General features: G+C 37.9%; 1 protein-coding gene across 9 annotated transcripts in view; it reads left to right on the top strand.

Annotated features, from left to right (window-relative positions):
- Positions 1–23,199, top strand: part of ASH1L (ASH1 like histone lysine methyltransferase) — a 199,998-nt gene that overhangs the window by 134,456 nt on the left and 42,343 nt on the right. For all 9 annotated transcript variants that reach the window (XM_070497868.1, XM_070497871.1, XM_070497869.1 and 6 more), the window contains one exon: positions 2,746–2,840. In XM_070497868.1, coding sequence (XP_070353969.1) covers positions 2,746–2,840 — 95 coding nt within the window. The remainder of the gene's footprint in view (positions 1–2,745; positions 2,841–23,199) is intronic.

Here is a 23,199-nt window from a genome sequence, read left to right as displayed (position 1 = left end):
ATTATTAAAACTAGTAGTCTACCAAAGAGAAAGAAAGCTGGCCACAAATAGTGAATGGGTTACTTATAAATAGGACATTATGAAAGGCAACTTTACCTTCTTTTAATAAGAAAAGCAAAAGGATTTTTTCACTTATATATGTATACATAGAACTAGTAGTCTCATTTTTGCAACTTCAGCCATAGGTCAAAAGTAAACAGCTATCACAGAAACCTGCTGTCTGGCTTACTATAAGTTATGGCAGTTCTGTATCTGAAATGGCTACTCTTCATTCCTGCAGGTATGAAGATTTTTCTCCTGAGTGATTTGAACTAGTAAGTGGCACACAAGCAAGTGAATGCCACAGAAAATGCCAGGAGTGTTCAGAAGCTTCAAGACAAACTGAGAAAGACAACCAAATTCTCTCTGTTAATCACTCACTCTAGAGAGCTCACAAAGAACAGAGTATTAAAAACAAGAGAGAGATTCCCATATTGTTGTCACCAACAGGGAAATAAACAGCCATGCCTAAATGAAAACCAAAATCAGACTTGGCCACGAACTAAAAAAGCAATTTCTTACATGATCATTATATCCATATGGTATCATGTATCTTAGACATCAGCATTGCAAAGTCAAGGATAAAATTGTTTTGTTAGGGAGTCAGTCAGTAATTGATAGGATGTATTCAAAGTTTCATTTGTTTTGGGGACTAGAACTATGCAAGTTGACCTTAAATTTTAGGTTTTGTGTGTTTATTCACTTCATGGTGCCAAGTATTTTCTCCCTCGACTACTGTTATGTGCTTGCTTATCCTAAGAGCAACAGAGTAAAATGTCAGTTTTGCTTCCATTCCTGTTTAGCTAAATGAAACTTTTTATGTTCTCTATTTAATTAGTGTGGGTAAATCTTGAATCTAATAAGATATAGACCAACTTTTCTTTCATACAGAGTGCTTGGTTCCAAACACAGTTGTTTTGTTGATCTATTTGACTTTGACTGATAATGAAGAAATGTAACTTTTACTTGGATTAAAAAGTTTTTCTGTTCACAATGATTATTTGGGTAAGTTTTTTTAAATGAGAAAAGTGGTCTTTAGATATAAGTAGAGCAATCTGTTATCTTTCCTTTTCCTCTTTGTAACTATTTCCCAGACTCTTTACCACTGCTTTAAAAACTTTGCATGACCTAGTTTCCAACTTCATCTGGACTACTTTAGCCTCATTTTCTTTTCCTTAATTCTCCAATCTCATTCTGACTTTGATCTTATACCAGCTATTTCCCCTGCCTGATCTTCCTTCCTTTCCCAGATCCTCTCATGACTGATATCTCAGTAACATTATGTCTTAGCTTAGTGTCGCTTCCTTAGAAACCTTCCCAAATTACTCTCTATTCATCACTTTTTAATTATTTTCGCAGCATTTATTATTTTCTGATTTTTGTTTTGTTTTGTTTTCTTATTTCCTTGTTGTCCGTCTACCCATGTAGAATGTAAACTATCTTATTCCCCACTGCTTCTTAGCACTTAGAACACGACCTGAACTCAATGAGTGCTCAGTAACTGTTGAATAAATAAATGAATGATCCACTAGAAAGAATCAGTCTTCAAATTTAAGAACTTGAGTTTCTACAAATAACTTACTTCTTTGGGCCTCAATTTTCTCATCTGCAAAATGTATATTAGTATACCTATTTGTTACAAAATATAATAGACTAGACTTGTTTTTTAAAAGGGAGTATACTGTAATTCATAGACACAAGAAATATATCAGCCTTACCTTATTTATTGGAGCTTTAAACAAAATAAAATCAGAGTAGACTAAATGAGGCTCTCCTGAAGCCCTTTTTTCTTTCCTTGTTTTTCTCAATTCCTTTTTTCCTTTTTTTTCCCCCTTCCTAGTATATATTTGTGAAATCTCCTGAGATTGATTTCATACCAAACATTAGGAACACAGACCACTAAAATGAGTGGTAGAGGGGCCGGCCCAGTGGCACAGCAGTTAAGTGCACACGTTCCACTTCAGCAGCCCAGAGTTTGCTGGTTCAGTTCCCGGGTGTGGACATGGCACGGCTTGGCACGCCATGCTGTGGTAGGCGTCCCACATATAAAGTAGGGGAAGATGGGCCCAGATGTTAGCTCAGGGCCAGTCTTTCTCAGCGAAAAGAGGAGGATTGGCAGCAGTTAGCTGAGGGCTAATCTTCCTCAAAAAAAAAAAGAAAGAAGAGTGGTAGAGGTAAGCCTATAGGGACATTGTGAAATAAAATAGACTAGTGAGTGAGTAGGAGTTGAACAAGAAACTGAGATTTTCTTCTTAAATCTCCTTACCAGCCACTAAAATTAAGTCAAGTCACTTAACCTCATAGAGCATCTGTTTTCAAATCTGTAAACTAGAGCTAACATTTCCTCTTACCTGCTTCACAGATTGTTATAAATGATAATATGTGAAAGTACTTTTTAATCTATAAATTATTAACCAAATCTAAGGTAATCATTATGATTAGATCTGAAATTTAGGTTCCTTTTGCAAAACTGCTAGAGAGTGCTAATGAGGCTCTTTCTTATGTCTAATTCCTAAAAGCAATTCCAGAAATGTAAATTTTAAAAATATATGAAAGTACTTGGTATCCCTCCCCCGAAAAATAGGCATTTAAGGTTTAAGTCACTGATAAAACAAATACTCTTGATAGAGTGATCTGTTTTCTATATTTGACCACAGGAGGAAATTTCATTGCCTCTGACTGTTTTTAATTCTTTTCTGACCACAGCCCAAAGAGCCGTTTGATCCAATTAAAGAAAGAGAAGCTGGAATACACTCCAGGAGAGCATGAATATGGATTATTCCCAGCCCCCATTCATGTTGGTGAGTACTCAGTATACACAATATATTGCTGACAAGAAATGGTATTTCTTGAGTGTAGGTGAAATGTATTTGTGCTCTTATTATTTCCACATTTGCAGTGGGGTCAACTCTTTTCTTTACCATTAAATTTATACTCATCTGAAGAATTCTGCAAAATCTTCGCTGTCTAGGAGTCAAAATGATATAAGCCTTATTCAGCAGAGTTTAAATAAACAACGCTGTCTGTAGCATTTGATTCTGTAAGTATGTCATCTAGGAAAACCCACCTATTCATCACTTCAGTTTCAAATGTTTTCCATGTTCAAAAGGAGTGAGATGATTTATGGATATGTAATAATCAAAGGAATGGGGCCCACTGCTTTTCCTGATCATTTATCTGCTTGAAAATTTATCCGCTTGAGCAAGTTTAATCTTTCTATTCACTCTAGAAAAAAAATGTCAAGGCTTGGTTTACCATGTGGGTAATAGTACCTTCTAGGATCCTACTGTTGACCTTATCAGATAAGTAAAAGGTACCTAGAAGTCATCCTAGATTCCTCTCCTTCTTTCAGTGCCTCATCCAATCCATCTCCAAGTTCTGTTATTTCCATTCTTGAAATATATCTTACTTCTCTCCGAATTCCATTGCCATCACTCAAGTCCATGCCACTGTTGTCTTTTGCTCAGACTACTGCAGTAGCCTAACATATCTATCCACTTCCATTCTTGCTCCCTTCCAATCCACTCTCCATACAATAAAAAGAGAGTAAAAACAGAAGTGAGTTTATAATTTAAACTAGATCATACTTAAAACCTTTCAGTGGCGTATCATTAGAGTAAACTATAAACTCTTTACCTTGACTCTTAAGAATTACGTGATCCCTAACTACCCCATCACTCCCCATCTATCTGTGCCCATCTTTCCCTTATTCACTGTATTATGTCGTGGTGCCCTTCTTTCAGATCCTAGAATATACCAAGCTATTTCCCACAAGAGAATAATATGCTTATTATTCCCATTGCCTGAAAAGCTCTTCAAACTCTTTTCCCATGGTTGGTTTCTTCTTATCCTTTAAGGGTGAGCTTAATGTCAGTATCAGCTTAAATATAATTTTCTTTAAAATCGTTTTCCTGATTGTCCCACCAAAGAGGGTCCCTCCCTTTATTCTATGTTGCAGCACCATGTTCATTTCTTTCTGTAATCTATAGTTACTATATTTGTTTTCTCATTTGTTATCTGTCTCCCTATTAGATTATAAGCTCCAAGAATGCAGGATCATTTATCTTCCTTATTCCTTTTTGATTTTCCAGTGCCTGGTATGTAATAGAATTTAGCAGATATTTGTTATACAAATGAAAGAAAAGGAGAACTTAGAATAAATTATTGAATGTAGAAGACAGTTTTTTTTCTCAGGAACGACTTATTTGTGTAGTAGATATTGATCCTATGCTTTATCGTATTCTCTTCAACTATGACTCTCTTGACCCTCTTGACTATGGGGCTCTTCTCTGTGTTCTGGTTATCTAATCCCCTTTTTCTCCCTATAGGGCCCAGCACCAGCGGTGTATTTAAAGCAGCAGGTGTAGATAAGTTCTGCAATAAAGATTATTTTGCTTTAATTATTCTGTTTCAGGTGGCTGGAGAATGGTTTAACTACAACATAGAGTTACAGGGTTTAATTCTCACCTAGATAACTGTACTAGTGCTTACTTAGTGAAGGTGAGAATAGAATCCATGTTCTCTGGGCTTAGTGCCAAAGTTCTTTTGAAAGAGCCTTTCTTTTTACTAGTGAGGTCATAGCAATGGGAGCAGATTCTCAGCAGATTTAGCTATTTCCTAGAACCTACTAATGAATAGACTGAAAATAAGAGGTAACTTAAAAGTCCCATTTAAAGGAAAACATGACCATTTTGCTCTTATGGTTTTGTCCTGGATGGGAAATTGGCTAACTTAGATCTTGGAATGTTGCTCTAACTATTCAAGGGGATTGAAAGAGTCATTTAGGGGCCTGCCTGGTGGCACAGCGGTTAAGTTCACACGTTCCGCTTCTCAGCGGCCTGGGGTTCACCGGTTCAGATCCCGGGTGAGGACATGGCACCGCTTGGCACGCCATGCTGTGGTAGGTGTCCCACATATAAAGTAGAGGAAGATGGGCACGGATGTTAGCTCAGGGCCAGGCTTCCTCAGCAAAAAGAGGTGGACTGGCAGTAGTTAGCTCAGGGCTAATCTTCCTCAAAAAAGAAGAAAAAAAAGGAGTCAGTTAATTCCAAGAGAGACAGGAAGAATAATAGATAGGCCAATATTTCTGTCACATCTCTGGCATAAATAGTGGTTAAGAGGTCTAGAATGGAAATCTCTTAATTTAAATAAAGATTTTATCTCTAAGTCCCCACTTTAGTCTCTCACTAACACTGATTTGTACTCAGCTGTCTGCAGAGTGAATAAATAACGGGAAATCCTATCCAAGCAGTGGTCTTTTTTCCTGTGAAACAGGGCTTAAAATCAGGCTGTTGCAGGATAGAATTTTTTTTTTTGGACAGTGTTATTTTAGTGTTCAAATGATGTTTTGTGATTAGGATAGGGAGGGAAGGCCAGTCATTTGTTTTGAACAGGTCACTTCTGGTATCTTGTAAACAAAGAGGATGACATTGAGTCAGCCAGACCTAGGTTCATCTCTATCTTTGCTATATTAGTTATGTGAATAAAATAGTTATATAAATAAAATAATAATGCATCTTACCATTGATGGAGTCACTCAGATTCAGTAAATGGAAAATAATGTTTATTTTTAAATGTTTAACTAATGAAATCAAGTTTCTTTATTTCATTAGAGAAATGCATTTCAAATAAAATTTTTTTATAATACTTATTTGTCAAATAAAATTTTTTTATGATACCCTTACATTTATAGTAGATTGATTTTTGACAAGAGTGCCACAACGGTTCAGTGAGGAAAGCATGATCTTTTCAACAGATGGTTCTCTGATAACTGGATATACACATACAAAAGGATGAGGTTGGACCCCTGCCTCACACCACATAAAAATATTAAAATGTATCATTAACCTAAATATAAGAGCTAAAATCATAAAACTCTTAGAAGAAAACATAGGATTAAATCTTCATGACTTTGGATTAGACTGTAATTTCTTAGCTATATCATGTGCAGCAAAAGAAAAAAGAGACAAACTGGACTTCATCAATATTTAAAACTTTTGTGCTTCAAAGAGAACCATCAAGAAACTCAACAACCCAAAGAATGGGAGAAACATTTGCAAATCATATATCAAGTAAGAGACCTGTATCTAAAAATCCACACATATAAAGAACTGTTAAAGCTCAATAATGAGAAGATAAACAATACAATTTTTTAAATGGGTAAATGATTTGAATAGACATTTCTCCAAAAAAGATAGACAAATGGCCAATAAGCACATGAAAAGATGCTCATCATCATTAGTCATTAGGGAAATAGAAATCAAAGCTATAATGAGATACTACTTCACACCCACTAGAATGGCTTTAATTAAAGGATTGACAAGAATGTGAACAAATTGGAACCCTCACACATTGCTGCTGGGAATGTGAAGTGGTATAAACCTCTTTGGGAAACATTTTGGCAGTTCCTCAAAAAGTTAAACATAGAGTTGCCATATTACCAATTCTGCTGATAGGTATATTCCCTACAGAATTGAAAATATATATCCACGCAAAAACTTACACACAGATGTTCATAGCAGTCATATTCATAATAGCTAAAAGGTGGAAGCAAAGCAACCCAAAATTCCATCAGTGGCTACATAAAATGTGATGTATCCATACAATAGAAGGTTATTTGGCAATAACAAGAATTGAAGTACTGAGACATGCAGTAACATGGGTGAACCATGAAAAACTGTAGTATATTAAAGGAGACAGTCACAAATATGTGAAATAAGACAGTCTTAAAATGCCACATGTTTTATAATTCCATTTATATGAAATGTTCGGATATGATTCCATTTATATGAAGTGTCCAGAATAGGCAAATACATAGAAACACAAAGTAGGTTAATGGTTTCCAGGGACTGGGGGTAGGGGAGAATGGGGAATGACTGCTCATGGATACAGGGTTTCTTTTGGGGATGACAAAAATGTTCTGAAATGATGTTGGTTTTATTAGTTAGACGTCTCCAAGGAAACAACCAATAAGCTATATATAGAGACAGATTTATTTTAAGGACTTGGCTCACACAGTTGTGGAGGCTAGCAAGTCCAAAATATGCAGGGTAGGCCAGCAGCCTGGAAACCCAGGAAAGAGTTAATGTTACAACTCAAGGAGTCTGAAGGCAGTCTACTGATAGAATTCTCTCTGGGGAAATCAGTCTTTTTTCTATTAAGGCCTTCAGCTGGTTGGATGAATCTCACCCATGTTATAGAGGATAATCTGCTTTACCTCAGAATCTATTGATTTAAATGTTAATCTCATCTAAAAAATATCTTTACAGGCACATCTATAATAATGTTTGACCAAATGTCTGGGTATTGTGACCTAGCCACGTTGGCACATAAATGAACCATTGTGGTGGTGATGGTTGCACAACTCTGTATACTAAAACCCACTGAATGGTACACTTAGAAAAAGTGAATTTGCCAGCCCAGTGGCACAGCGGTTAAGTTCACACGTTCTGCTTCTCCGTGGCTTGGGGTTCGACAGTTAGGATCCCAGGTGTGGACATGGCACCACTTGGCAAAAGCCATGCATGCTGTGGTAGGCGTCCCACATGTAAAGTGGAGGAAGATGGGCACAGATGTTAGCTCAGGGCCAGTCTCAGTAAAAAGAGGAGGATTGGCAGCAGATGTTAGCTCAGGGCTAATCTTCCCCCCTCACCTCCAAAAAGAAGTATAATGATTACACAATGCAAAAGAAAAATTTTAATGCTTTGAGCCTCATGATCACAGGTACTTTGCAATGTTAATTTAAGCACTTTTTTATGTAGTAGGAGGATAGATTATTCAATAAAGGAATTTCAAACAAAAAATATATTAAGATAAAATTCTCTGGAATAAGTGAAATAGAAATAATGTTCAATGATAAAAAGAAATGATTTAAATCTCTAAATAAAGAAGAGAATATTCCTTTTTTAATGAATAATGGTATTGAATCTTTATGATATGCAGATTCATCATTTTAAAATGATATAACCAGATATTACATTATTTGCATCTGTTTAAACTTACACTTAAAAATGCATAAGTCATTGAGGCCGGCCCGGTGGCATAGTGGTTAAGTTTGCACACTCCGCTTCACTGGCCCAGGTTTGGCTGTTTGGGTCCCAGGTGCGGACCCAGCACCACTTGTCAAGCCATGCTGTGGCAGCATCCCACATAAAATAGAAGAAGATTGACACAGATATTAGCTCAGCAACAATCTTTCTCAAGCAAAAAGAGGAAGCTTGACAACAGATCTTACCTCAGGGTCAGTCTTCCTCACCATAAAAAGAAAATGTATAAGGAGATTCATAGTTTTTCAAAATTCTTCTGGGGAATATGGGACTGAAAAATTGGAAGATGTGGTCTTTCACATTTGGCTTCTGGAATCAGGCCTTGATTCAGATTTCATCTCCACCAAGTATTATTGATGTGACCTTGGACATGTTGACACATCTCAAGTCCTGAGATTCTTTATTGTAAAATAGAAATTAGCATAAATATTAAATAAAATAATGCATATAAAATACCTAGTACCTAACACATAGTAGTCATTCAGTAAAAGGCAGTTGCTGAATTGAGGTTGTTTTTGCAGTAGATTATCAGTCAACAAGAATATTATAGTACATAGACGCTCCTTCTATTGACTTTGGCACTTATTGTTAAATCTGTCATGATACCCTCTTCTGCTGAGCTCAGAAAAGAATTCAGAATCCTTCTCAGCATAGCTCTTGACAGTTGCCACTGCCAGTCATTCAGACTTATGCCAAATCTTGAATGCTTTTCCTAATATAGTGGCAAGAATATAATCCTTATGTGTAGAAAAGAATTAAAATAGCAGACCTAAGACTTCTATTCTTAGAAAGACCTGCTTGCAAGGTTGACCACTGGCTGGCATCTGGAAACTTGAATAGTTAAACAATTCCCTCTATTGGTGAAAAACTTTCCTTAGATGGTAAAAGTGTCTTACTGTGCCTACTGTGTATAAACTGTATGGTTTCAGCTGAACACCTGCTTTCATTCTAAGAGTCTGGAATTTAGGTACATTCTAGGCAGAGAGTACCTATATATCAGCTGCTGATTAAAATCTTGGGCGCTGAGTTTCTAATGAGCTTCCTTGATAGACAGTATTTCACATGTGTTGTCACAGTACATTGCCAATGATTGCATCTTATGTGACTCTGCTAGGAGAGAACTTTTGAAAGCTTGTGCCTGGTTTCCTCTAGATGTTGCCCAATGCAGTTTTTCCCTTTACTGATTTTGTTTTGTATCCTTTTGCTGCTATACAGTATAGCCATGAGTATGACTATATGCTGAGTCCTGTGAGTCACTAAACTTGAAGGTGTTCTTGGGGACCCTTGACACACCTTAGAATCAAACACATAGAGACTCCTCTTCCCATTCCACTCTTGTAGCTGGATGGTCTTGAACAAGTTACTTATTGTCTCTACATCTCAGCATCTCCGTCTATGTAGTGAGACTATTTCCAATCTGAATTGTGAGGATTAAGTGATATTTATTTTGTACTTCCAGAGGGAATACCCCTTCACCTTGATTTACTATAACCAAGTACTCAATATCAGTGAGAAGAGCAAAGCCATCCCACTCATTTCTAGAAAACTGAGGTATAAGTAGAAAGAAGGAAATAATAAAGAATATAAATCAATAAAATGTTAAACAGGGGCCAGCCCTGTGGCCAAGTGGTTAAATTCATGCGCTCCGCTTCGGCAGCCCAGGGTTTTGCCGGTTCGGATCCTGGGCGTGGACATGGCACCACTCATCAGGCCACATTGAGGCGGCGTCCCACATGCCACAACTAGAAGGACCCACAACTAAAATATACAACTGTGTACCAGGGGACTTTGGGGAGAAAAGGAAAAAATAAAATCTTTAAAAAATAAAAATAAAAGTGTTAGACAATAAGGAAAGAAAGGTTTGAAAAGAGCAATAAAATTGGTAACCTCTAGCTGCACTGATAAGAAAAAATAAGAGATGACAAAAATTACCAGTATCCTTACTATAGGTCCTACAGTCATTAAGAGGCTAATACAGGAACATTATGAATAACTTTATGCCAGTACATTTAACAGTGTATATGAAATGCACAGATTCCTTAAAAAATGCAACTTAAACTAATCCAAGATGAAAAAGAACATCTGAATAATCTATATCATTTAAAGAAACTGAGTTCCTTACCAAGTCCTTTACATAAAAAATTCCAGAGCTAAATGTGAACTCTGCTATATATTTGAGAAAGACATAACATGCAAACACTTTCAGAAAATAGGGGCAAAACACTTCCCAACACTTTTTATGAAGCTAGTATAACCCTGATACAAAACCTGACTAAGACATTAGGGGCAAAAAACCACTACAGAACAAAGTTGATTATAAACATATAGGCAAAAAACTCTTAGCACTAGAAGGAAATTTCCTCAGTCTTATAAAAGGCGTCTACAGTTAACATCATACTTAATGGTGAACTATTGAATGCTTCCTCCTAAAATTGAAAAGAAGATAAAAATGTCCACTCTCACTACTTATGTTCGGCATTATTCTGGATGTTCTAGCCATTGTAGTAAGTCGAGAAGATGAATAAAAGTCATAAAGATCAGGAAGGAAGAAATAAAACTGTTTCTGTTTGCATATGACATGATCATGTATGTGGGAAATCCAAAGAGGTGCACAAAAAAGCTGCTACAACTAGTAGTAAGGTTACTGGAAACAAAATCAGTATATAAAAATCAATTGTTTGCTTACAAAACTAAACATACTCTTAGCATACAATCCAACAATTTCACTCGTTGGTATTTACCCAAAGAAATTGAAAACTTGTGCCTATGCAATAATGTGCACACAGATGTTTATAGCAGCTTTGTTCATAACTGCCAAAACTTGGAAGCAGTCAAGATGTCCTTCACTAGGTAAATGGATAAACTGTGGGACATCCAAACAATGGAATATTATTCAATACTAAAAAAAAGAGAGCTATCAAGCAATGAAAAGATATTGAGGAACTTTAGCTTCATAGTACTAAGTGAAAGAAACCAATCTGATAAGGCTGTATATGGTATGATTCCAACTATATGACATTCTGGAAAAGTCAAAACTATGGGGATATTAATAAGACCAGTGGTTGCCAGGGGTTGGAGGAGGGAAGGATGAATCAGCAGAGTATGGAGGATTTTTAGGGCAATGAAACTAACTATTCTATATGATACTGTAATAGTGGATACATGTCATTTTACATTTGTCCAAAGCCATAGAACATACAACACCGAGTGAATCTTAATATAAAATATGGACTTTGGATAATAATGATGTGTCAATTTAGGTTCATCATTTTTTAACAAATGTACCACTTTGGTGGGCAATGTTGATAATGGGGTAGGCTATGCATGTTTAGGGGCACGAGGTATATGGGAAATCTCTATACCTTCTATTCAGTACTGCTTTGAACCTAGAACTGCTCTAAAAAATAAAGTCTAGTTTTTTAAAAACTAAAGTAATTAGAATTTAATTTATCCAAAAATAGGCAAGACCTTTATACTGAAAATTAAAACATTTATCAGAGAAGTTAAAGATGACCTTAAATAAATGGAGAAAAATGCCACGTTCAGAGATTGGAAACCTCTTGTTATATTCAGTGCAATCTAAATTATATTGCCAACAGGCTTTTCTGTAAAAATTGATATGCTGATTCTGTAATTTTTAGGGAAATGCAAAGGACCCAGAATACTCAAAGTGATCTTTAAATAAAAAGATTGGAAGACTTACATTATCTAACTTAAAGAGTTACTATAAAGCAGTTTGATCAAAACTATGGTTTTGGCATTAGTCTTGACCTATGAAACAGGATAGATAGCCCAGAAATAGACCGACACTTTTGTGGTCATTTGATTTGTACACAGGCACTAAAGCAGCCTATGGGGAAAAATAACATCCTTTCAACAAATGGTGCTGAACAGTCAAACGTTCATATGAAAAGAAACTAAACTTTAACACCTACCTCATACCATACACAAACTTGATTTGGCATGGGTCACAGATCTAAACATAAATGCTAGAATTATAAAGCTTCTAAAAGAAAGCATAGGATAATATCTTCAAGACCTGTGTGTAATTAAAGGTTTCTTAGATAGGACACAGAAAGTAATAACCATTTTAAAAAGTACTCACAAATTATTCCTTGACAAAATGTGAAAGTATTCATTAAAAGGCACTGTTAGAAAAACAAATAGGGCAAAAACTGGGAGAAAATATTCACAAATTATATGTATCCTGAATATATAAAGAACGGCTACAAATGAATTTTTTTAAGACAACCCAATTTTAAAATGAAGATTTGAACACAGACTTCACCAAAGAAAATCTACAAATGGCTAGTAAACACGTGAAAAAAAAACTCAGCATCATAACTCATCAAGGAAATGCAAATTAAAACCACAATGAGATACCACACACCCACAGAGTGCCTAAAATTAAAAATACAGACAATACCAAATGTTGACACAACCAGAATGTTTATAAATAGTTTTGGGAGTGTAACATTGTTTAACAACTTTTTTGAAAGCCCTGGCAGCTTTTGTAAAACTAAACATACACCTACAAAAGAGAAATTAGTATATGTGTCTGTAAGCTTCATTCAGAATAGCTGTAAACTAGAGATAGCCCAGGTGTCCAATAGAAGAATGTATGGTAAACAAACTGTTGTGTATTCATACAGCGGACTATTAGCCAGCAGTAAGAAGGAGCAATATTTACAGTTGACATACATCTGCTTCAGGGAAGATGAAGTAGAGTTACTTTTCCCTGTTCTGATAAGTATGAGTAAAAACAAAAAGTTGTGTTAAAATATTATATGTCCTAACAAACGTAAGACTGAGTGGCGGAGAGAAGGCAGCCAACCAACTAGGGACCTCAGGACTGAAGAACTTCATGGTGATGAGTGCCCTGGATTTTCTTTTTGGCTCACATATCCCAAACTTGAAGCTAAAACAGCTAGCAATGTGGAAATGCCATTGGGCATAAACCAAGCAAAGAAAAGCCTGCTTTTTCTAGCCAAAGGACCACGAAATGGGCAATTTAGCAAGACAGAAAACTTTTAGACAGTATCCTTCATACTCTAGCCAAATGTCACAGAGAAAATGATTGTCCTACTCACACTCATACCAGCAAATGCCAAGTCGGGAGCTTCAACTTCCATCCCACCTAGCAGTAAAAAGGTGTCCGCCCGTCCCCACCCACTGGCGTAGTGTTAGAGGAGGTCTAGTAGAGAGTCAGGACTTTTACCATCACCCAGTAATAACATGGCCACTCCCACCATCCCCTAGCAGTAAGAAGGAGCCCCTCTCAACCCACCAACACTCAGCTTTCATTGCAGGCTGAGTGGGACATTCTAACTGGCAATAACAAGATAGCTTCCTCCCTTCTCCTGCTAAAACAGTTCTGGAAAAAGCCAGCCAAAATAGAAGATTTATATAAAATCCAGAATCTCATAATACATAGTACCTCCAGTACTATGTTGAATAGGAGAGGTGAAAGTGGGCACCCTTGTCTTGTTCCTGTTCTCAGAGGGATGGCTTTCAGTTTTCGTCCGTTGAGTATGATGTTGGCTGTGGGTTTGTCATGTATGGCCTTTATTATGTTGAGGTACTTTCCTTCTATATGGCACAACGTTTTTTAAGTGCTGAAATGAAAACTGTCAAACCAGAGTCCCATACTCAGTGAAAATATCCTTCAGGAATTAAGAGGGAATCAAAGCATTCTTAGATGAAAGATAACTAAGAGAATTTGTTGTCAGCAGATCTACCCTATAGGAAAAGGAAGTTTTCTGATCAGAAAAGAAATGAAAGAGAAGGAACCTTGGGACATCAGGAAGGCAGAAAGAATACAGTAGCAAAAATATGGGCATATCCAATAGGTTTTCCTTCCCCTTCTGAATCTTCTACGTAATTTTTTAATGGATGTAGCAAAAAATGTTAACACTGCTGTTTTGTTAACAACTTAATGAGGCATAATTCACATACCCTACAGTTCACCCATTTAAAGCATACAGGGGTTTTTGGTATATTACATTATTAATTTTTTTAACATGGTAAAATATACATAGCTTAAAATTTACATTTTGACCATTTTTAAGTGTAAGTTATAAAGGCATTTAAGTACATTCACATTGTTTTGCAACCGTCACCACTGTCCATCTCCAGAACTTTTTCATCATCATACTTGAAACTCTGTACCCATTAAATAATAATTTCCCATTCATCCCTCCCACCAGCCTCTGGTAACCACTGTTCTTCTTTCTATCTAGGTGAATTTGACTATTTGAGGTGCCTCATGTAGTGGAATCTTAGAATATTTACACTTTTGTGTCTGCCTTATTTCACTTAGCATAATATCTTTAGGGTTCTTCCATGTTGTAGCATATATGAGAATTTCATTACTTTTTAGTGCTGAATAATATTCCCCTGTGTGTGTGTGTGCGCGCGGGCACACGCGTGCACACGCTCCACATTTTGTTTATCCATTCTTCCATCGATGGACATTTCTGTTGTTTCCACCATTTTCTAATTGTGAATGATGCTACTATGAACATTAGTTTACAATTTTCTGTTGAGGGCCCTGCTTTCAATTCTTTGTTTATACCCAGAAGTGGAATTGCCGGATCATATAAGTCTATATTTAATTTTGGGGGAGCTGCTATACTATTTTCCACAGTGGCTACACCACTTTATATCCCCACCAGCAATTCTTGAAGGTTTAATTTCTCCACATTCTCAAGAACACTTGTTGTTTTCTGTTTTTTTCCTAATAGCCATCCTAACAGGTGTGAAATAGTGTCACATTGTGGTTTTAATTTGGTTTTCCCTAGCGATAAGTGGTGTCGAGCATCTCTTTGTGTGCTTGTTGGCCATTTGTATATCTTCTTTAGTGAAATGTCTATTCAAGTCCTTGTCCTTTTTTCTTTCTTTCTTTCTTTCTTTTTTTTTTTTTTTGGTGGGGAAGATTGGCCCCTGAGCTAACATCTGTTGCTAGTCATCCTGTTTTTGCTTGAGGAAGATCATCACTGAGCTAACATCTGTGCCAGTCTTCCTGTTTTGTATGTGGAGTGCAACCACAGTATGGCTTCATGAGCAGTGTGTAGGTACACGCCTGTGGTCCAAACCCACAAACCCCAGGCCACTGAAGCAGACCATTCAAATTTAAACACTACAACAGCAGGCCAGACCCTCCATTTTTTAATTGAGTCATTTATCTTTTGTTCTTGAGCTTTAGCAGTTCTTTATGTATTCTGGATATTAATTCCTTCTCACGTGTGTGAATAGGAGAATATCTTTATCCTGTGGATAAATTTAATTACAGTAACTACCATAGTGGAGAGAGCAGCTCTAGTAATCAGGGTTGAATGTGGTTGTTTACAGTAAAATTACAGATTTTTAAGTAAGGTTTAGAATGAATCAAAGGGCATAATTTGGTGGACAGGATTCAGTTTTAGGTGGGAAGAATGACACATGAGAATGTAAAAATGGAAGGGAACTGATTGTGTTTACAAACTGTGCTGGTACAGCTGTTACAGGTAACAGTATGGAGGATCCTCAAAAAATTAAAAATAAATCTACCATAGGATCCAGCAAGTCCGCTTCTGGGAATGTATCCACAAGAAATGAAAACACAAACTCAAAAAAATATCTGCACCCCCATGTTCATAGCAGCATTATTTATAATAGCCAAGACATGGAAACAACCCAAGTCTCCATCGAGGGATGAATGGAGAAAGAAGTTGTGGTAGATATAAAATGGAATATTATTCAACCATTAAAAAATGAGGAAATCCTGCCATTCGAATGGACCTTGAGGGCATTATGCTAAGTGAAATAAGTTAGACAGAGAAAGACAACTACTATGTGATTTCACCTCTATGTGGAATCTTAAAAAAAAAAAAAACTCATGGCAAAAGGGGTCACATCTGTGGTTACCAGAGGTGAGGGGAAGGGGGAGTAGGAGAAAGGTGGTCAAACGTGCAAACTTCCAGTTACAAGATAAGTACTAGGAATGTAATCTATAGCGTGATGACTATAGATAACATTGCTGTATGACGTGTGAAAATTGTTGAGAGTAAAAATCCTGAGTTTTCATTACAAGGGAAAAAACATTCTTTTTTGGCTTTATCTTTTTATTGTATCTATAAGAGATGATGGATGCTAACTAAACTTACAGCAATAATCATTTCACAATATATGTAAGTCAAACCATTATGCTGTACACTTTCAACTTATACAATGGTGTATGTCAATTATTTCTCAGTAACACTGAGGGGAAAATAAACTAGTAAACCAAGCAAAAAAAAAAAACCCAGAAATTGTGCTTAGGAAGAGTAGAATTAAAGACATAGTGAGAAAAGGTGATGATATTGCTTAATAGGGTTAAAAGAGAATAATAAGTGGAGTACCTCAAAGCTTATCCCGTGGAATACATATTTCGTCCACTTACTCATTCAGAAAATATTTATTCAATACGCACTCTTTGATCAGGCAGTTTTCTAGATGCTTGGAATACAGGATGCATCAATAAACAAAATAGGTGAACATCCTTGCCTCTGTGGAGCTGATATTCTTCCACTGGCAGAAAAAATCACAATGTACCTTTCTTTTGGGGTCTCTTGTTTTTCCTGAGGCTGACAAAACCAAAAACCTGAATTCTACTGGTGTTTTGTTTACTGAAATTTAAACAGTTTCATTTTAGTGTCTTTGATCATTATAACTCCCTTGGTGGCGTGCATTTCATTCAACCATTACCAGTTTCTCTCAAAGAACTACCACTACAGCTTTTCTTTGGGGCATATTGGCAGCATTTACATAGAATAACAAAGAGAAAATTAATAATTCCTGTCTATTTGTAGAGTGATATTATAATGCAGTACTCAGATTATATATAAACAAGTTGAGCTTTTTATTGCCAGTCACCTTACTCTTACTTTTTAAAAAAGGAAAATTTTTGGCAGATTTTAATATATCTTCTTGAAAAGGAAAGAGACAAAGCCATTGCTATATTTCTTCTTTTTGTTGAGTACCTCCCTCTCCTTTGTTTTCCTCATTTGCCTAGCCTCTGTTTAACTGTAGAGTGTTTTTGTAGAGATGTTCCACTTCCAAGTCCTGTTGTTCGTTTCCCCTGCATATTAGGATTTTTTTTTTTTTTTTGAGGAAGATTAGCCCTGAACTAACATCCGTGCCCTTCTTCCTCTACTTTATATGTGGGATGCCTACCACAGCCAGGTTTGTCAAGCTGTGCCATGTCCACACCTGAGATCCGAACTGGTGAACCCCAGGCCTCCAAAGTAGAACGTGCGCACTTAACCGCTGCGCCACCAGGCTGCCCTCTAGGATTGATTTTTTGTGAAAGAAGATTGCCATGGACTTTCTCCTTTTAACTTTCAAGGTCAACATAAGCTTAGAACTTCTGTAGTCTCTTCCTTAAAATGCCTTTGTTGCCCATAAATTCTTTTTTCTTTTTCTTTTGTTTTGGAGGGAGTGAAGAAGATTGGCCCTGAGCTAACATTTGTTGCTAATCTTCCTCTTTTGCTTGAGGAAGATTGTCGCTGAGCTAACATCTGTGTCAGTCTTCTTCCGTTTTCTGTGGGGTGCCACCACAACATGGCTTGATGAGCAGTACTAGGTCTGCACCCAGAATCCGAACCTCTGAACCCCAGGCCACCAAAGTGGAAGGCACAAACTTAACCACTATACCACTGAGCTGGCCCCTCAATTTTATTTCAAAGAGAAAATTAAAGTATTTCTTTATTCCTTCCCTAGTGATAAGTGGCAGGCCTTGAGATCTCAAGATTCTAGCACACAATAAGAAAAATCTGCAGAAGATATGGTTTCATCTGATTTTCAGATGGATAGAAAGTGATTTTTATCCCATTTCTTAAATGAGGATTAGCTAAAGAATAATTTTTTCCAAATGAGGAACTCCTGAATAGGTTCCCTTGAGGTATCATCTCTGCCAGAATTTGATCAAGGAAATCACTTTAGGTGAGTCTCACTTCTTAGAAATGAAGTATAGTCCTGGGCCACATAATGGAACATTTCAGTCAACGATGAACCACGTATACAACAGTGGTCCCATAAGATTATAATGGAGCTGAAAAATTCCTATCGTGTAATGACATTGTAGCTGTCGTAACATCATAGTGCAATATATGACTCACATGTTTGTGGTGATGCTGGTATAAACAAACCTGCTGCCCTGCTGGTCATATGAAAGTATAGCACAGGGCTGGCCCCGTGGCATTGTGGTTAAAGTAAAGCGTGCTCCACCTCAGCGGTCCGAGTTCATGTGTTTGGATCCCAGGTGTGGACCTATACCACTTGTCAGCCATGCTGCAGCAGCATCCCACATACAAAATAAAGGAAGATTGGCACAGATGTTAGCTCACGGCTAATCTTCCTCAACTGAAAAAAAAAGAAGGGGGGTAGATTGGTGACAGATGTTAGCACAGGGCAAATCTTCCTTGTCACAAAAATATACACACAAAAAAATAAAAGTATAGCACATACAATTATGTAAGTGTGTAATGCTTGATAATGATAATGAACGACTATGTTACTAGTTAATATATTTACCATACTATACTTTCTATTGTTGTTTTAGAGTGTACTCTTTCTACTTATAAAAAAAAGGTTGCTGTGAAATGGTATGGCATGGATAGCAGAAGATGTGTAGCAGCCTTGTACATCTCGTGTTACTGCTCCTCTTGATTGCATCATTTTCTCTTGTGCTTGATTTAATCTTGTGTTGTTTTGTTCATCATGGCCCCTAAGCATTCAAAATCCACTGCTAATGTTGCCAGTAACAGGCCATGTCAAGTTTTTGACCTGGAAACTCAATTAAAAGTGATTAAGAACTATGAAGGTGGAAAACCAATGATGGTTATTGCTTGCCAGTCAGGCACGTCTCATTTCACCATAGCTGTGATTTTGAAGAACAAGAACAAAGTGATGGAAGCTGTTAAAGCATCTGCTTCATTGAAGGCAACGAGACCAACAAAAATTTGAGAAGAGCCTATATCAGACATGAGAAACTTGTAATGACCTGGATTGAAGACCAGACACAGAAGCGTATTCCTCTCAGCACTATGACTATCATGGCCAAAGTGAAAATTTGTTTGCAATGTTGAAAAAAATGACTGACCTGACCAGAATGGGGTTTTTTGTTGTTGTTGTTGTTTTAAAGATTCTATTTTTCCTTTTTCTCTCCAAAGCCCCCGGATACATAGTTGTATATTTTTAGTTTTGGGTCCTTCTACTTGTGGTATGTGGGACCCCGCCTCAGTATGGCTTGATGAGTGGTGCCATGTCCATGTCCAGGATTCGAACCAGCAAAACCCTGGGCCACTGAAGCAGAGTGCGCAAACTTAACCACTTGGCCACGGGTCTGGCCCCTGACCACAATATTGAATTTACTGCTAGCTATAGGTGGTTTAAACAATTCAAAAATTATTAATTACATAATGTGAAAGCAAGTGGTGAGTCTGTGAATGTTGATGTGAAGACAGCTGAAGAATTTTTGGAAACTCTTAGATAAGCTGATCGTGGAGGAAAATTACTTGCCAAAGCAAATATTCAATATGGATGAAAACCCCCTATTCTGGAAATAGATGCCTGAAAAGACTTTCAGCCATAAGAAGGCCAAGTCAATGCCAGATTTCAAGGCTTTTAACAACAGGATAACAGTCTTATTTGGGGGCAGTGTTGCATTGAAACCTTTGTGATCTAGCATAGTGAGAACCCTAGGGCCTTCAAGCATTGCCAGTGTACTACAAGAGCAATAATAAGTCATTGCTCCTTTTCCAAGATGCCTCCTGAGTTGCTTTGCCAGCGAAATGAAGACTTACTGTTGGGAGAATAACATACCTTTCAAGATTTTGCGTATTGTTGATAATGCTCCCAGACATCCTTGTTTTATTGGTGATCTTCATCCCAATGTTAAAGTGGTGTTTCTCCTTCCAAACACCAACTAGTGGATCAAGGAATTATAGCAGCTTTTAAGGCCTGCTACTTGAGTAGGACTTTTGCCCAGGCTGTTGCTCCAACTGAGGAAGAAACTGGGAAGACACCAGTGCACTTCTGGGATTACAACATCTATGAGTATATCAAAAACCTTGCTTGGGCTTGGGGTGATGTCACCAAGGAGTGCATGAATGGCATCTGGAAGAAGACACTCAAGAGGTCCATCCATAACTTCAAAGGATTTACCAAGGATGAGGAGATTGCAAAAATCAACAAGGCTGTGGTTGAGATGGCAGACAACTTTAACCTGGATGTGGATGATGATGACATTGAGGAGCTCCTAGAGGTGGTTCTTGAGGTATTGATTAATGAGGAGTTCTTGCTGGAAGAGGAACACAAGGCTGAAGAAGAGGCAAGAGAAAAGGAAACTGTGGAAGAAGAAAAATCCCCAAGAAAATTCAGAGTAAAGGGTTTGGCAGAAGCTTTTGCAGACTTCAACAAGCTCTTTAAAAAATTTGAAAACACAGACCCCAATACCAAGAGGTTTTCATCAATAGAACAGAATGTTCACGGTGTATTATCTGCTTACAAGCAAGTCTATGAGAAAAAAAAAAGAAGCTAAGCAAATCACCTTGGACATATTTCTGAAAAGAATGGACACAACCTTAGGAAGAGTCTCAGGCATGTCCTTCAGGAGGTATTCCAGAACAAGGCATTGTTATCACAGGAGATGACAGCTTCATGTGTGTTATTGCCCTTGAAGACCTTCCAGTGGGACAAGATGTGGAGATGGAAGACAGTGATATTGATGGTCCTCACCCTATGTAGGCCTAGGCTAATGTGTGTGTCTGTGTCTTAATTTTTAACAAAAGAGTTTAAAAAGTAGGAGTGACGTCAGTTTTCCCAGTAATCTCTCCCCTCCAACATACAATGAAAAGGACATTCATACCCCAACAGAGGGCATCCAACCACAACACAAAAAACGTTGGAGAGGGGCCAGCCCCGTGGCCGAGTGGTTAAGTTCACGTGCTCTGCTTTGGTGGCCCAGGGTTTCACCAGTTCAGATCCAGGACGCAGACATGGCACCACTTGTCAGGCCATGCTGAGGTGGCATCCCACATGCCACAACTAGAAGGACCCACAACTAAAATATACAGCTATGTACTGAGGGCATTTGGGGAGAAAAAGCAGGAAAAAAAAAGGTTGGCAACAGTTTTTAGCTCAGGTGCCAATCTTTAGGGAAAAAAAAACATTGGAGAGACACATGCAGCCATACAACAGAGGGCAGAGAGGCTGGAGCCCCCCTCAGAGGAGGTGGAACAGGGTAAGAGAAAACTTTGTGATCCAGGGGCCGTGGGTGGCCTGCAAGAGGGAAGGAATTGAGACGGACATTCGTTTGCGGGAACATCAAGGATCCCCAATGGCCCTGGCAGCCTAGAGGGAAGCCCTCTACCAGGGCAGAAGCTCTCATTGGGGCTGACCTGATCAAGCTAACACCCCAGGAGAGCAGATAGCAAGAGCAGTGGGAGAAAACCCTGGGACTACACAGGAGAAGCACCCCTCCCCCCGCCCACCCAACACCAGCTCCCACACCTGGGATGTGGGCTGAAGGCAGAGGGCTCAGAATACATGGCTCTTGACCCCCACCCAGTGGCGGTAGGAGTTAACTGCAACCAGATAACACCAGGATGTGAAAAAACAGAGCCACTCCCACTAGCAATATCAAACATTATATTAGATCTCCAGAACAGAGAGAAAATGACAAGTACCCATATATCAGTCCTGAAGACACAGAAATATGTAATCTAAATGATAAAGAATCAAAATAGCTATCATCAAAAAGAACTCAAGTTAAAAGAATGTAGAGAAACAATTCAACGAGTTCAGGAGCTACTTCACAAAAGAGATTGAAATTATACAGAAGAAGCAATCAGAAATATTAGAGGTGAAAGGCACAATGGAAGAAATAAAACAAGATATCAATTCCCTGAATGCTGGAGCGGACATCATAGAAGAGTGAATTGGGATACTTGAGGATAGACATGTTGAAGTGCTCCAGATAGAGGGGGAGAGAGAACTAAGACTAAAAAGAAATGAAGAAAGTCTCTGAGAAATATCCAGCTCAATTAGGAAATGCAACATAAGAATTATAGGTATTCAAGAAGGAGAAGAGAAAGGCGAATGGAGCTGAGAGCTTGTTCAAAGAAACAATAGCAGAGAACTTCCCAAACCTAGGGAAGGAGATGGAAATCTATGTTGAGAGGCTACCAGATCTCCTAAATATGTCAATGTAAAAGGACCTACTGCGAGGCATATAGTAGTGAAACTGGCAAAAGTGAATGACAAAGGGGCCGGCCAGGTGGCGCAGCAGTTAAGTGCGCACATTCCACTTTGGCAGCCTGCGGTTCACCGGTTCGGATCCTGGGTGTGGACATGGCACCGCTTGGTACACTATGCTGTGGTAGGCGTCCCACATATAAAGTAGAGGAAGATGGGCACGGATGTTAGCTCAGGGCCAGTCTTCCTCAGCAAGAAGAGGAGGATTGGCTGCAGTTAGCTCAGGGCTAATCTTCAAAAAAAAAAGAAAGTGTGTTCCTTCCCAGAGATATGATAGTTTAGCATATACCCTTTCACACTTTTTCCTCTATGGATAGCTGTTTTTTCCCAATATTTTATTATGAAATTTTTTAGCATACAGAATGTTGGAAAAACTTTACAGTGAACACACAATATCACATCACCTACATGTTGCCATAACATTTGACTTTATTTGATTTATGTATTTATCATATATCTATCCATCTGTTAATCCATCTTATTTTTGGATGCACTCCAAAGTAAATTGCAGTCATTGATATACTTTCCCCTGAACATTTCAGCATACATATCAGAAGCAAAACCTCAATATTCTGTTTTTGAGGAAGATTAGCCCTGAGCTAACATCTGCTGGGCCAGGCCACCAAAGCAGAACATGTGCACTTAACTGCTGTGCCACCAGGCCAGCCCTATAGGTTTTTCTTTTGAGGTGAATTTACGATCAATAAAATGCACAAATCTTAAATGTACATTTGCTGAGTTTTTCAAAATTTTCATACAACTTGTGTAACCCAAACTCTTCTCAAGAACATTATCATCACCCCAGAAAGTTCCCTCATGCCCTTTCCCAGTCAGACCCCAC

Source organism: Equus asinus, chromosome 25, assembly GCF_041296235.1.
Source record: "Equus asinus isolate D_3611 breed Donkey chromosome 25, EquAss-T2T_v2, whole genome shotgun sequence".
NCBI classification, from domain to species: Eukaryota; Metazoa; Chordata; class Mammalia; order Perissodactyla; family Equidae; genus Equus; species Equus asinus.
This window is presented reverse-complemented; position numbering and strand designations above follow the sequence as displayed.